Here is a 17,006-nt window from a genome sequence, read left to right as displayed (position 1 = left end):
GAATATAAATGTATATCTTTATTTTATTAGAGTATTTGGAAATATTTAATATATCTCATGATAATATGTATTACAAACTTTAATATATTATATGATTCAGTTATTGTATATAAGACATATATGTAGCACAACAATTTATATTTCTTTTATGCTTACCTGCAGAATTTATCTAATAAAACACCAGGTTTTCGACAATAGTATTATCTATTGTATTTCAAGAAATAGTAATAGATAATCAAGTTGGAATGTATAATGTCTCATTACATTCTTGTGTTTTAGTATCCATTCTGATTCTAGAATTGAAGTCTTACATTCCAAGGAGTTGTATTTATTGTTTGGGTTTTTTTGTTTGTTTCTTTATTTCTTTTTTTCAAATTTCTACATGTTATTCTTCTAAGATTTTGTTAGAGTGTACTTATTATTATTTTTTTTTTTGGTTTTTACCTTTTAGGAATTTGACAATAGTTACCTAAGAAATGTCAAAAACAAAACAAAACAAACAAAAAAACAACCAAAGTCTTATCATTAGGAGAATAATCTGAGATTTTATGTGCCTTAGAGAAGAGCTCTTCATCGATCTCACTCTTATAAAACTAATTAGAACCACAACAAAATATTTATGTATTATCTTACTTTCTCTTTTTTGATTTATGTAGTATTTTTCAGAATTCTATGGGAGATAAGAAATATGCTTTTCTCCAATTTTTAATGCTTTGAAAAGATTTTGAAAATGCTAGAGAGTATTATTTTTATATACTAAATAAAATATAGATTCTGTCTACCATAATGATGCCTGAAGGAAAAAAAATGTGGAAAAAATATCTTAAAATAATTTTTCTTTGGTCTTGCCTCTTCTCCTTCATTTCAAATCAAGAGATTCGTTCTCCTGCTGGCTGTAATGGGAATCACTTCCAGTGCCATCCTGATGGAAATTGCATTCCTGATCTGTGGCGCTGTGATGGAGAAAAAGATTGTGAAGATGGTAGTGATGAAAAAGGATGCAATGGCACGATACGCTTGTGTGATCACAAAACCAAGTTCTCCTGTCAGAGTACAGGTGAGCAGAATGTTGCTTTCGCCTTCTGTTGCACTCCCTGAATGAAGAACCCTTTCTGCTCGCCAGCAATCTGTATCTCAATTTTGCAAAGAGCGTTGTTGTATTCCTAGTAGGTATGCTCACATTCTATATGTAACAAAAGTGATAGCCATCTTCTATTGAGAAGTATTATTGGTCTGAAGAGTTCTGTGAGTATTCTCTTCATGAACTCAGGAGACAAAGAGCTTTAAATATGCCCCAGTTCACAAAACTGGCATGGCACAATAGAAAAAAAAAATTGAGGGTGAGGATGGGGGTATCAGTAATTCAACTCAGGGGCACTCAAACACTGAGCCACATTTCAAGCCCTATTTTGAATTTTATTTAGAGACAGGGTCTCACTGAGTTGCTTAGCACCTAACTTTTGATGAAGGTGTCTTTGAACTCATGATCCTCCTGCCTCAGGGATTACAGGCATGCACCACCACATTGGCCACAATTGAAATTTGAAACCAGCCCATTTGGATTCAGAGTCTCAAATTTCATAGGCTAGAGATGAAGTTTAGAGAACAAACAGAATGCAAGAACTGCAAAGAATTTTTCATAGATTTCAGGACGTATTCTTGGTTCATCTCTGGAACATCTCTTTAATGTGAATTGCTTAATCAGGAGCTCTTAGTGATTCCTTTGGTTCTGTATACCAACTAATTGGTAGAGAGTAAAAACTATGAGTAAGCAAATACTATAAAAACCACATTACTAATGTGAACTTTTTTTTCTTTTTTTGGTGCCAGGAATTGAACTCAGGGGCACTCAACCACTGAGCCACATCCCCAGCCCTATTTTGTATTTTATTTAGGAACAAGGTCTCACTGAGTTGCTTAGCACCTCACCATTGCTGAGGCTGACTTTGAACTCTTGATCCTCCTGCCTCAGCATCCAGAGCTACTGGAATTACAGGCATGTGCCATTGAATCCAGTGGCTGATGAATTTAAATATACAAAAAAGCATCACATTTCTTTCCTAAAAACACTTCTTGGTTACACTGAAGAATTTAAATAAAAAATAAAGAAGCATATGTAAACTAGAATAGATATACATGAAAAATAATCCTGTAGCCCATTCCTAGTGAGAGAATTATGTGTCCAAATGGGTTATTCTTCCAACAATAGTTTTTCAAAGATGTTTCTATCTTCAATTGTTACATAAACATTTTATTTGGAGAATACTAGGTTTAAATGTGATTTTCAGTATAGAAATTATCCTTTTGAATATATATTAGTTAAAATCAATAGATAAGTATTGTTAGATTAATAAAATATTGACTGCCTAAATAATTTTCTATAGACTAATTCTTTTTCCAAAGAGACAGTTATTTGACTCAGATTAACATAATTCAAAGCATATATTTTCTTCCATATGACTTCTGTTCTTTGTCTAATTAGTCTAATGTTGAAATAAAGCAAAGAATAGTCTTCAATATATAAGTATGAATAAGAAAGTGGCAAAACTATGTTAAAACAAATATAAATTGGCATGGAAAATTTTAAAAATTAATTGGATATGATACAAAAGTTTGGCAAATTTAGATGTAAACCTTAAAATCAGGATGAAATTTTTCTATGGAGAAAGAATGCTTAGAAAGCTTCAGGAATAATGATTATCAGAAGACAGGGATGATGTGGGAATGGAGAGAACATAGGTAGCAGTTACTGAGGTACAGTTGGCCATGAGGAATAACTTCTAATGTTCTGTGGCACAGTAGGGTAACTATAGTTGGCAACCAACTGTATGTTTCAAAAGAGCTGTTAAGTGTTCCAAAAACAAACAAAAATGATAAATATGAGAGATAAATGATATGTCAATTACTCTAATCTGATCTTTATACATTGCGTACATATATTGAAATATCACATCATATCCCATAAATAATGTACAATTATATTGTGTCAATTAAAAAAAATCTAATGGAGAAAGAACTTCATAGCAATGTATACTTAAACAACTATAATGTCATTAAGAACTTGTTTGAACTTTCTATACATAGAAAATATTCAGAGAAAACATAATAAACAAGAATATTAAGAAAACAATAGATAATTTGAATGCTTCTGCATTGTATAATATTTATTGATATTTTGAAGTGAAATCATACAAATTCCTCTGAATATGACTCAAAGATTAAACTGAAGTATAAGGATGACTAGCTATCTTTGGAAAACTGGATTCTTAGAGATACTTGCATGTGTTGACTTATGACTTATATTGCACTTTAATAATGTTATTAATAAGATTTATCAAGGAATTTTCAAGTATACCAAAATTTAATGTAAATAAAGTACAACTGATATTTCATTTTAAAAGAGAAATGTAAAAAGTATTATTTTACCAATCTATTTGCTTCTAATTAATCTGTAGTTTAGATATAGTAAATCATAATTTTGCCAAACTTTAAAACAAACTTCATGCACAATTGCATATTCATATTTATGATAGATTTTTGTGAACATTGGAAGCATTTAAAGAAACCACAATAATAATCATGAATATGTATGCATCAATAGTCCTTTTGATATTTTTTATTTACTTTAATTAAATTATCACTTTTGCAAGCTAAAAGACCTTTAACCTACTCAAGATTTTCAATCCAGAGTTCAGGTTTATTTTCAAAGATGTCGTAAATGCTAGCTTGGACATTGAAAAGTTTCTAAAGTAATAAATTTACATTTATTAGTTAGAATGGCTTTTCTTTTATACATAAGTTGCCATCTCTTAATTAGTGTTCAAATACAAGCACATTAGTAAGTTTTATGTTAGTATAAAAAAGAGCATGAGAGTTAAATTAAAATGCAATACAATTATTAACATCAAAAGTCTTCTAATCTCAAAGGAACTATCTGACCAAGAAGTGTACTCTACCACATCTGGTCTCTCATGTCCCAGACCTATAAATAGCAGTTATATCATAAATGAGGAGTCAGGGGAGAGAGTTTCAAGTCTACCCCTCATGTAAAAGCAACTCAGGATGCCATTCTTTAAATTAAAAAAGAAAAGAAAATGTTTGGTATTATAAAGTGATGTCAAGAGTATAGGGAAAATTGCCCCTCAGGGGTTGAAGGAATGTTAATTTGACTGCCTTCCCAGTTTAGAAATTTATGTAGGTAAAATCAGAAATATATGAAATTATAGATGCACAAATATATTCATTGAATTTTTTCATTTTTAGTAAAAAAATAATTAAACAATGTATGGCTTTTCAGTATGGAACTACTTAAAAGAAGTATGGTGTACTCATATAATGAATTACTCTAATGTCATTCAGAAGAAATAAGAAAGGAATTCATTTAAGTTAAGACTTGTATTCACACTTTGAAAATTCTCTCTACTGCTAAAAATACATATAAGTGATGCCCGCATGTTACAAGAGAAAATAAAGAGACATGCTGATTTACTACTCTGAGAAATACGAATAAGACAGAATATAGAATGCTGAGCTGTGCCTGCAGTATTTTCATATCAATCTATCTGTCTGTTTGTCTGTCTAGTATCTCTGCTGCTGATGACAAATTACCTAACTGAAGTCATGTACCTAAAGAGACGGAAGGACACAGGCATGGGAATTCAGACAAGCAAGACTCTGTCTGATGTAGAGATCAAATATGATAAAAATCCAATATTGTTTTAGGATAGACTCCTACAAAAAAACAAACATAAGATATATTTCTGAACCATGAATGCTGGAAATAACGTGGTAGGCTGAAGTGTAAGCAGTGAAACCGTAGATAAGAACAAGTAAACGCATAAAGAGAGAAATGAAAGCTCTCAGACAAAATGAGATTTCAAACCAAAAGTCTAAAACGTACCAGGGAAGCTATCTCTAAGGAAATCAATTCTCAAAACACTCATTACCAAATGAATTACTCGTGATTAAATGAAAATGAAATGTGTGTCTAAAAAATTTAGAATAATTATGTGGAGATCATGGAAGAAAAAAAAAAGAAAGAAAAGAATACATATGACATGTATATGAAAATAAAATATATTTAATAATATATATATAAAAATTATTGTAATTATTCTGTCATATTATATATTTTACATATTATAATATAGTCATTATCATTATAATATATAATATGACAAGCAGAATAATTGCAATTGGAAAAGGTTGACAAAATGAGCTTAGTTCAGGCTGCCACAACAAATTAACATAAACTGGGTGGCTTAATCAGCAAATATTTATTTTTGACCATATAGGAGGCTGGGAATTTCCAAGGTGGAGGCTCTACCAGATCACATGGATGGTTAGGGTTCTAGTCCTGGTTTGCAGAGACCATTCTTCTTATTGCATAAGATTGCTAATCTCATGACAGACCTAATTACTTGACCAAACCCCTTTTTTCTAATACAGTCACATAAGGGATAAGATTTCAATATGAATTTTCTGGAAGACAAAAATTCAGTCATAAGACCCATAATGAGAAAAATGCAACTCCAAACTATAGTGGCCTCACATTTCACTCAACATTAGCGAGGTGATAATTAACAAGTTGCAAAACATCTGTGTCAGTGAGAGTTGATGAAGCAGACACTTTTAGGTTAGGGGATATTGGTAAACCTCTATGAAAAGTAAGAAATATGTATCAGTGACTAAAATGTACTTACTTTTTTTTAAGAGAGAGAAAGAGAGAGAGAATTTTTAATATTTATATTTTAGTTTTCGGCGGACACAACATCTTTGTATGTGGTGCTGAAGATCGAACCTGGGCCGCACGCATGGCAAGTGAGCGCAATACCTCTTGAGCCACATCCCCGCCCATGTACTTATTTTTTACTAGCAATTCTACCTCCAGGAATTTATGAAGTAGATATACATTTGTGAAATAAGATGTACAAAAATATTTAATTAATTTACAGTACTTTAAGTCATGTGTTTAATATGCTTAAGTCAATGCATATAAAGACTCCAATTGGCACAGTAAACACACAAAAAAAATTTGAGATTCATGTGAGGTTCCAAAAAAACCTTAGAATTTTTCAGTAGTTGGAACTTACAGAAGGCATTGTACAAACTCAAACTAGGAATTGGCATCAAAAAGATTTACAAAAAATGCATGTAGAAACTAAAATCATACTGAAAATTATTAAGTTAAAAAAGAGAAATCATTATGTGTATATGTAATTACTTATAACCACATGAAACAGGAAATACTACATAGAAAAGTAACTGGAATGATGTTTTCTAAAACACAGAGTTTATTTTTTAAACCACCTTTAAGTTCTCGGCAAAATGTGAGCAGAAAGTATAGAGTGTTCCTGTATAACCTGTGCAACCACACCATATCCAGTTTCTCTCACTATCAGTATCCTATAGCAGAGTGGTATATTTATTATAATCAGAGAACCTACATCTACATATCATATTATCCAAAGTCCATGTTTTTGCTCTATATCTCTTACAGATTTTGGAAAATACATAAGGATATGTATTTACTATTATAATATGCAGAATAGTATTACAGCCCTAAAAATGCTGTTTCTTGCCTGTTTTTACATTTTTCTTCCTCCCTGGCAGCTATATTTTGCTCTATAGTTTTGGCTTTTCCAGAATGCTATAAGGATGGAATCACACAATAAATAACCTTTTAAAATTTCCTTCTTTTACTTAATAATATGCACTTAATTTTCTCCTATGCCTTTTTCTTTCTGGCAATTATGAATAAAACTATCATAAATGTCTGTGTATTTTTTTTTTGCAGACACTTAACTAACTGTCCTCTGAAGGGGCTGTACTGTTTTGCATTGCCATCTTCAATGATTGAAAGCTTTTTATGGTTCTAGATCCTTGCTTGTCTTTAGTGTTGTCCCTGTTTGAGATTTTTGCCATTTTAGGAGTTCTATAGTGGTATCTTATTATTGTCTAAATTTGTATTTCCCTACTGGCATGTAATATTAACAATCTTTTAATATTATTTTTGCCATCAAATTGTTTTTGATAGTTAGATGCTGCATATAACCTAAATGGGTCAAAATAAGGCAGTAGGTACAAATGTTATGGTATATCCATAAGGCATAATACGTTGCAGTCATTTTAAAAATAGAAGTCATTATAATGCAGTGACATGAACATTTCCTTTTAATTCAGTGTTAAGTAAAAAATGAAGACTAGAACAATGAGCATAATATGTAACATTTGTTTAAAGGAAAGAATATTAATAGAAGCATATTATTTTCTATAGCAAGTATTATTTCTAGAATTATTCCAAATAAACTATTGTCTTCTTTTCTTTGCTTTTAATGTAGAGGAAAAGGATAGCTAAGGAAAAAGCCTAAGAAGGCGCTACACTTTTATAATATTCTGTTTTGATTGATTGTCTGAGAGTTGTGATAGATTGGTGCCAATTCATACACGTTTCACTCTGGATTCCATTGGAATAAGCAACATACAATTTCAGTTAGGTCCCAGAGTGGGGTTAAGGGTTAAGGATGAAGAGATCTATAGCAAGCAGATATAACAACACTAACTGGTACATGTGGAAGTTTAACTTTGACAGTGGTATCATGCTCTGTTGTGACCTACTGTATGATAAAAATCCACTATGGATTTCTGTGAATGGCAAAGCATTATACTTGTCTGTGTGTGGATTATTTTGTCATCTTTTCCTGCTATTGCATCAGCAAATACAAAGTGAAAAGTTGAATTTAGTTTTATTAAAAATCAATCTGTATATTCTGTATATTTAAAACGAATAATATACTACAATGTAAATTGCTATATTTATATTGCTATGATAGAATGTACATGAAATGTTTCTTTTCCTTTTTTTTTCTTTCATTTGTAGACTGGAAAATGAATTCCTGAGCACTTTATCACTGAAGTGCATCCCCAATCAAACTTTTTTTTTTTTTTTTTTTTTTTTTTTTTAGAAAAGGTCTCACAATATTGCTGAGAGTCTTGCTAAATTGCTGAATCTAGCCTCGAAATTGTGATCATTCTATTTCAGTCTCCCTCATTGCTGGGATTATAGGCATGTATTACTGAGTACAGCACTATAGGAAAGATTTTTTTTTTTAACATAAGGCTTTGTTTTTCCTTTCTGTAACCGGCCCTATGGAATACTTCTATTTATTTCAGACAGTAATGATGTGGTGAGTTTTTTATTGTCCACAAGTCATAAAGTCAATTAAGTACTTTGTATATTTCTTCTATGAGCCTTGCATATTTTCCTTTGACTATTCTCAGTTTCCTTTCCTTTCCTTTCCCTTTCCCTGTCTCTATTCCTTTTCCTTTCTTTTCTTTTCCCTTTCAGTATTCTGAGGAACCTAGGGTCATTCAATCACTATACAACATCCCTGACCCTTTTTTATTTTATTTTCAGGTGGGTCTGGCTAAATTGCTGAGGCCAGCGTCAAACTTGTGATCTTCCTGTCTCAGCCTCCCTAGTTGCTGGGATTACAGGTGTGCACCACCTTGCCTGGCTTCAATAGTAGTTTTAAAACTTTGGCCATAAATTAACAGATCTCTCTCTTCAGTCCTGCCCCACCTTTTTCCTAATAGGTTAGCTCTATCTAACCTATTAGGAAAAAGGTGCTGTGACCTCCTGGTGCCTATAGGACCTTAGTCACTTTTACTTCTTGGTCTTCTATTACCTTCTCCTCACTAGTTTTTCTTTCTGTCCATAAGCATATTTAGTTCAATAATGTGAAAAACACCATTTTATTTTATTACCTATCTTCTTTCTTCTTCCCCTCATTAAATCACCTGTGTTGTGTATCTAGATGCTTTTTCATCTCATTTATCCCTTTATTTCTTGTAATCTAACAATCAGCCCCTACCATGGATGAAAATTGCTATTTCAGAGATCACCAGGAATGATTTTTCAGTTCATACTTTATGTCTTGAGTGGTCCTTCTCCATTCAGTAACAACATGAGTTTAGATAATTTGCCAACTCCCTATTTCATTTTATTGATCTACAAAATAGAAGTGATAAAAATAGCATTTAATGAAATGTACAGAGTACCTAGAATGCAATAAGCTTAATAAATGATACTTTTGAGTATTGATACTGCCATTTTTGACAGACCTGCAAATCCTTTCCTTGGAGATTTCTTCTTTTATGTGTTCTCACATTAAATTACCCACTTACCATTCAGACTTCTTTTTTTTATTTCACTTACCTTTGCCCTTTTTAAAAATTTCTTCCTATTCTTTGTTTTTAATTAAAAATATTTGCTGAATACATAATATGGGTCAAGCTTTATTACATTTTTATCTTATTTGTTTTGGTGCTTCTCTCTTTTTTTTTTTTTTGCGAGATCTCCATAGAAATCTCTAACATTTACAAAGTTTCAATTATTGTTTTCAGGTAAATGCCTTATGATATCTATCACTGAAATCCACCCCATACTCTAGACCCATTTTTTCCAATGCTTTGCTGAACTTTCTCTCTAAAGTCACAAATTCTTCCTCATTGCTGTGTTTTTGTTAGAAGCATCTTCAATCCTTTGAACACTCAGATTTAAAGCAGTAAGTACCTTTCAACACTCCATACTTGTGATTATTTTCAAAGTCCCAGTCCTGCTGGTGCTGTCTCCATAGTGCCTCAGCTTTTCCCATTCCATTGTTTCTTCTTAGCATGGTGGCTGAAGCAGAAACTTGATTCACTCTCTATCTGATGTTTGTGTGGTCCACTATGATTTCCCCTAACAGTCATGAGCTTCAATCTATTCTAGATACATTTTAGTTTCCTCTTCTCATTAGGTAACCTAAGCACATACTTTATTTTTAGACAGTAAGATTGCAAGAATGCTGTGGACAATATCTATTGTATAATAATTACAAGACACATCTTGAATTAGCAGTCAGTATTTCATGAACTATGGCCCCACACTGCTTTATTGCCACTTTTTGGAAAGGTCCCTCCCTTTCCTGCTTTTATATCTTTGGTGAGTGGCATCTTTTGTGTGTTCTAGATTCAGCAAAAAGGCTAACACTGTACATGCCAATCAAATTATTCCTAGAAGTCATTCATAAAACTCAGTATACATGTTTCTGTGAATATAGTGCTGGTGGTAATTTGTATATGTATTATTAAAATGAGAAAATTTAAAATATTCCAAATAGGATTTTATAAAAGATTCACTCTAAAATGGAAGAGACCAAATTAAGAAAGGGATTTACATTCAATATTTATACCCTGACATATTCCCATTGAGTAACAGGAAGAGTATTCAAAAAGACATTATAAATGTATTATTGAGTAAATCCTTTGGATTATTTCAAAGATTCATTTCTTTTCATGCTCATATTCTTAATTTTAACTACCAGTCATATCCAAGAACAGAAACTGTCCTATAATAGTATGTGTTGTCTTTTATTAAATAAAAGTAAGTGGATCTGCTTACAAAAATATACATCTATTTTTGTAAAATGGTCAAAACTTTTGCACAGAGAAAACAGAAACGCTAGAAGATATCATATAATTTATTTTGAGAACTAATATATTTTTTTCAGATTCAGAAAAAATACTTAATTTTCCTAGTGCTGTTGACTTTGTGTGGTTTTTAACCTAAATCACATAATTGAAGGGAACACAAATCAAAATAGTCTTTAGAGTGTCTTGAGTGCGCAAGGGATTGTGCTAGGTGTCATTATACCAGCATGCCACTCTGTTATTTCTTGGTTTCTGATGTTGCTATTACTTGGCCATTTTTATTTTCTTTGCTCAAAGGGTAAACCTACAATTACCATAACAGAGTCTTGCTCATATAGTTATTAAGTTGAAACATCATTATAAATAAATTAATATATCCAAAACTCCACTTGATGAAAATTATCTAATATGATTTTCTGCATATTCTAATGAACAATTTGTAAACTCAAGTGATCTCTGTCATTATTTCATTTACTTGAGTATATTTTGGAAACTAAAGATTTTGGGTTTTTTATATGTAGAATATTTATAATTTATATAACACATTTTCATATTATTAATCACTACTTATTTTAATAATACAAATTTGCCCTGTGTCTCCAATTACTTATTTATAAATTATGGAGCTTAAACTACAAATCTGTAGTATTTGATCATTGCAGCCTGTCTCGTGACTTAAGTACTTAAGTATTTGTCCTGATATGAAACAAATACAAAATCAACATTCTTTAACTATGTTTATTGAGACCATTTGCTTTTGAGTTTTATCCAATTAATAATCATGGCCTAGAAATTTAATTAAACTTATCTTACCTGAGGTATTCTTATCAGCATTTTAGTAAAAATTAGAACCATACAAACAAGAAAAAGAGGAATAATTAAGCTTCAAATCTCCCCTGCAAAAAATCAGTGGGAGAAGGGAGCTATTTAAACTAGGAAATTTTTATATAAGTTACATACCATATTTATTCATATTTCTGGTGGAATAATCTGCGTTAAAGTTTTAGAGTCTTCTGAATATGACTCTTACATTTTCCATACAGTATTTAAATCTTGAATGGCAAATAACTTTGCAACTATTTTTACTCTAAAAGATTGATAGTGATTTTGTCTGTATTAATTGAAATAACTGCGAGGCCATTCTAGAGTCAATGGTTAAGAATGTCATTATGTGTTTGTGATTTCTGGGGATAATAGGTAGCTGTATCATGATTAACCAAACCAAAAATGGAAATTATATTATTCTTGAACTCTGTGATCATTCTCTCATACTTATAGATAACTTCATACAATTTAATACCTAACTTAGAATATCATATTTTAAACTGCAATTATATGCTGTGCATTGATCTTTTTTTTCTAATTAGATTATAACCTCTTTGGTGACAGAAGCAGGTCTGAGGACATTTTTTATGTTTCCTAAGGCAAAGTATAAGGCATAGAGTAACCTCAATGTACAACTTTGTAATAGATGCATTGAATCTATCGTTATATGACATACATATGCACATTTCATCCTCCTCATTTTTAAAAGTAAGCCAGGATATTTTGGAAAAGTTATGCACATACATGACAAAAGGAAAATAAAGCAGCACTACAAATATTCAATGGAAAGTCCATCTCATTCTTACTCTAGGTTTCCTCTCCAAAAGTAATCTTTTTTAACCTATTTTTTGTATAACCTTGCAAAAAATTTCACATATAGATAAGCTTATTAGTGTACAGTCAGCCCTCTGTATGTGTGGGTTTCACAGTCAGCAGATTAAACCAATCACTGATTTAAAATCTTATTTTAAAAATATAGCATCATCTGGGCTGGGGATGTGGCTCAAGCGGTAGCACGCTCGCCTGGCATGCGTGTGGCCTGGGTTCAATCCTCAGCACCACATACAAACAAAGATGTTGTGTCTGCCAAAAACTAAAAAATAAATATTAAAAAAAATTCTCTCTCTCTCTCTCTCTCTCTCTCTCTCTCTTTAAAAAAAATTAAAATATAGCATCTGTACTGAGCATTATAGCCTAAACAATACATATAATAATTATTTACATACCATGTATGTTGAATTAGTCTTCTAGATGTAATTTAAAGCATATGGGAAAATGCATATATGTTATATGCAAATAATACACTATGCTATTTATTATAGATAAGTTGAGCATCTGCAAATTTTAGAGTTCATGGGGTTCCCTAGAAACAATCCCTTGTGGATACTCATGTGGCTATCCTGTTTTTTTTATATATTTATGAGAATAAAGTCATATATACTGATAAATAGGTAAATGCCTTCTAACATATAAGAAAGCCTACATATACTCAGTTCTATGTCTTTAATATTAATATATTTAGGAGATTTTTTTAAAAAATTAACTTGTGCAATCTGTCTCTTTCTATTCTACTCAAGCATGTAATTTCAGTGTGTGGATGCACTGCAATTCATGTCACCAGTCTTTCAATGATGACCTAAATTATTATCAGTCTTTAATATATACAAAATAGCAATATACAGCATTGTGTGTGTATCTTTGTGCATTTATATAAGTATATTAATAAAAAGCTTTTCTAAAAGGAAAATTTATGGGGTGGAGAATTGATGTACCTTTTATTTGCTGAATTCTTTAACATTGCCCCAAAGAGAGGTTATGTGAATTTGTAACCCCTTGACATTGGGATTGCTTTTTTACTCCCTTGTCAAAGCAATCTATTTTATTATACAATGTTTTGGTCTTGATTTATTTACCAGAGAAGAAATAATGTCAATTTGTCATTTTAGTTTACTCTTTTAATTAAAAGAGCTTTTGAATGTCTTATGTTGTAAGCCATCATTACTTTGTCATAAATCTTGAATTAGTGATTTTTATCTTAATGAGGTGAAAAAACTCTTTGTATTTTAAGAAAACAAGCCATTTTCTTCTTTATTTTTGATTCATGAATTAATTGTTCACATTATTATGTCCAGTGCAATATATCTACACAGGCATATGGAATCACTTTATTTACATTCCTCAAAACCCTTACTAATCACTATTCTACATTCAGCTTTTTTTTTTTTTAACTTACACAATTGAAAAATGTATGTGGTACTACTTGTTTTTCTGTCTGACTTATTTCACTTAACATAGTATCTTCTAGTGCCATCTATTTTGTTACAAATGACAGGACTTAATTCTTCTTTATTGCTAATACTTGTATGTGAGTGTGTGTGTTTTTGTGTGTGTATGTGTGTGTGTGTACATGCATCACACTTTATAGATTCATCCATTGTTGGGAACCTAGGTTGAGTCCTCATCATAGCTGTTGTGAACAGTGCCATGATAAATATGTATATGCAGGTATCTCTTTGGTATACTGATTTTGTTTTCTTTGGATATAACCTCAGAAGTGGGCTAGTTGGATCATATAGCAGGTCTATTTTTAGATTTTTAAGGGACTTCCCTACTGTTCTCCATAGTGTTTATCTGATTTATGCTCCCCCTGTGTCTGAAAGTTCCTTTTTCTTCATATCCTTACCAGGATTTGTTTTCCTTTTTGATAATAAACATTCTAAGGTGAAATGAAATTCCACTGTATTCTCAATATGCATTTCCCTGAGGGCTAATGATATTTTTTTCATGTATATTTTTTGTCATGTATTTTTAAGTCATTTGTATTTCTTCTTTTGAGAATTCTCCAGATTGTTTTTGTCCATATTGTAAATTGGTTCCCTGTTTTTGTTAAATTTATTTAATTCTATGTATTCTGAATATTAATGCTTTGTTAGATGAATAGTTGGGAAATATTTTTCCTCCCATTCTGTAGATTGTCTCTTTACTCTGTTGATGTGTAGAAGAATTCCCATTTGATGTAATCTCATATGTTAATTTTTTCTTTCATTTTCTATATATAAAAGAATTTTTTTATACAAATAAATACTTATTTTCTATAAATAAAAGATATTTGGGGCTCATTTCCAAAATATCATTTCCTAAGCCAATTTCTTGATGTGTTTTCCCTATGTTTTCTTCTAGTAGTTTCAGAGTATCAGATCTTATATTTGATCCATTTTGAGATGATTTTATGCTGTGCAAGAGATAAGGGTAGCTAGGCATGGTGGCACATGCCTGTCACCCCAGCAGTTTGGGAGACTGAGGCAGGAGGATCCCAAATCCTAGGCCAACCTCATCAATTTAGGGAGAGCTTCAGCAAGTTTGCAAATCCCTATCTCAAAAGTAAAAAGGGCTGAAGAATGAGCTCAGTGGTAAAACACCCCTAATTTCAGTCTCTAGGACCACCCACCCAAACACACACACACATACACACAAAAAAAAAATGGAGAAAGAAAAAAAGTGATAGGGGTCAATTTTCAAACTTCTGCACGTGTATCCTCAGTTATTCTAGCAGTTCATATTGAAGAGGATGTTCCTTCATCAGTATAAAAAATAAGTAGCTATGTGGGCATATTTTTAGGGTCTCTACTCTCTTCTACTAGTCTTTGATTTTGTTTCCATGCCAGTACCACCCTGTTTCCAGTAAGTTTTTTCACTCCTGTGACTAAAAGACCAGATAAGAACAGTTTTAAGGAGAAGAAGTTTATTTGGGGGCTCATGGTTTCTGAGGTCTCGATCCATAGACAGCTGGCTCCACTTTTGGGGGAACAAGTTGAGGCAGAACATCATGGCAGAAATATATGGCAAAGTAAAGCAGCTGACAACATGGTATAAGGAAGCAGAGAGAAAGCTAAAGGCCAAAGGAATGCTCTTAGGGACCCATCTCCAGCCACCCTAACTGCCTACAGTTACCACCCAGTTAATCCCCATCTTGGGATCAATGCAGTTTGGGAGTTAAGTCTCTCCTATCTCAGTCCTTTGACCTCTAAATGTTTTTGCATTGTCTCAAACCTGATCTTTTGGGAAACACCTAATCTAAACATTAACTATTCTTTTTTGTTACTATGGCTCTGTAGTGTGTCTTGAAATCAAGTGTTCTGATGCCTACAGCTTTTTTTCTTTTTTTGTCTGATTGTTTTGTTTATTTGGGATCTTCAGTGCTTCCATATAAAATTTAGAATTTTTTTCTTAGAAATAATTTACTTTTAAAAAGCGCAGTGATTTTTTTCTGACTTATTCACTGCTTACTGTCTTTGCATGTAGATTTTGTTGTTGTAATGTAGAATGAAAATACATGAATTTAAGTTTACCAATCAATGTCTTTCACAGTTTCTAGGTTTCCATAATGACCATTTCAAGCTTTTTAAATATCCTTTTTTTTCTAGAAGGTTTGTAGTTTTATTATAATTATTTTTAAATGTTTACCTTTTGATCCATCTAGAATTTATTATAGAATAAGGAGTCAAATAGAGATTCAGTTTTAGTTTTTTTTTTTTTTTCTGTTGTTGTTTTATTTGTTTTTATTTATACAGGGGATTGGACCCAGGACCACTTACCCACTGAGCCACATCTCCAATCCTGTTTATATTTTATTTTTGAGAAAAGGTCTCTCTAAGTTTCTTAGGGCCTCACTAAGTTGCTGAAGCTGGCTTGGAACTTGTGACTCAGCCTTCTGTGTCACAGAAATCCTTCTGGAATTACAGGTGTGTGCCACCATGCCGAGCTGTTTTTTTTTTTTTTTTTATCCTCTAAATAGTGATCATAGATAATTAACCATTAATTTTGCAATTAAGTTTTTTCAACTATTTGAGTAATCTTTCTGTATTAAAATGTATATAGATAAATGTGTCTTTTTCTGATTTCTCTGTTATTTGATTCTTTATCTGTTTATTGGTATTTTTTGTAAAAGTATTTTAATTTCTATGACTTTAAACTGCTTCTAAATATTTGGTATATATATATATATATATTTCCTTCCCATCAATATTCCTCTTTCATTTTATTTTTTGAAAAGTCCTAATAAATTTTGCAGTAATATTTTCTTAAACTTAGTATAACCTAATAAACTTGATGGCAAGCATATTTTTGCTCTTTTAGAAGAATTGTATTTTTGTAGAAAAATGAATGCCTTTACCTTAATAAATCTCCCTCTCGAACACCAAATATGAATTTTATTAAATTTTTTGAGTGTCATTTAGAATTTTTGTATTTTTTCATATAAGTGTAACAGATATATGCAGTCTAATCCCAAGTACTTTATTTCATGGTACAATTTTAATTGGTATTTGTTCTGTTATGTACACTTGTTGATATGTGATCTATTAATTTTTATATAATGTTTGAAATTAGCAATTTTTTGAATTTTTAGTTTCTTATAGGTTTTATTTCATTTTAATAGATTTTATGATTATAATATCACATTTATTGATATTTTTTCTAATATTTTACCTCATTCTTACTATTATAAAATTACCCGAATTAGTATTTCCTTAACAAAATAATATTACATTATTTGTTTTATTAATGATGTTAAGGTAAAAGTATATGTTTCTCCATTTATTTCAAATCTATTAGTGAAGTATCTGTCACTCTTATTTTAACAGTATTTTACCTATAATTAATGTTGAATATCATGAAATATATTTTTTTTTTGAAGTTTTTTTTTTTTT

At 31.2% G+C, this 17,006-nt stretch overlaps 1 protein-coding gene across 1 annotated transcript in view; it reads left to right on the top strand.

Moving 5' to 3' along the window:
* The window catches only part of Lrp1b (LDL receptor related protein 1B), a 1,807,788-nt gene that overhangs the window by 1,120,035 nt on the left and 670,747 nt on the right, over nt 1-17,006 (top strand). The window contains exon 21 of the mRNA XM_015479144.2: nt 875-1,057. Within this exon, the coding sequence (XP_015334630.1) occupies nt 875-1,057 (183 nt within the window). The remainder of the gene's footprint in view (nt 1-874; nt 1,058-17,006) is intronic.

This window comes from Marmota marmota, unplaced genomic scaffold (genome assembly GCF_001458135.2).
Source record: "Marmota marmota marmota unplaced genomic scaffold, marMar, whole genome shotgun sequence".
Lineage (NCBI taxonomy): Eukaryota > Metazoa > Chordata > Mammalia > Rodentia > Sciuridae > Marmota > Marmota marmota.
Note: the sequence above shows the minus strand (reverse complement) of the source record. Positions and strands in the feature narration are given on the sequence as shown.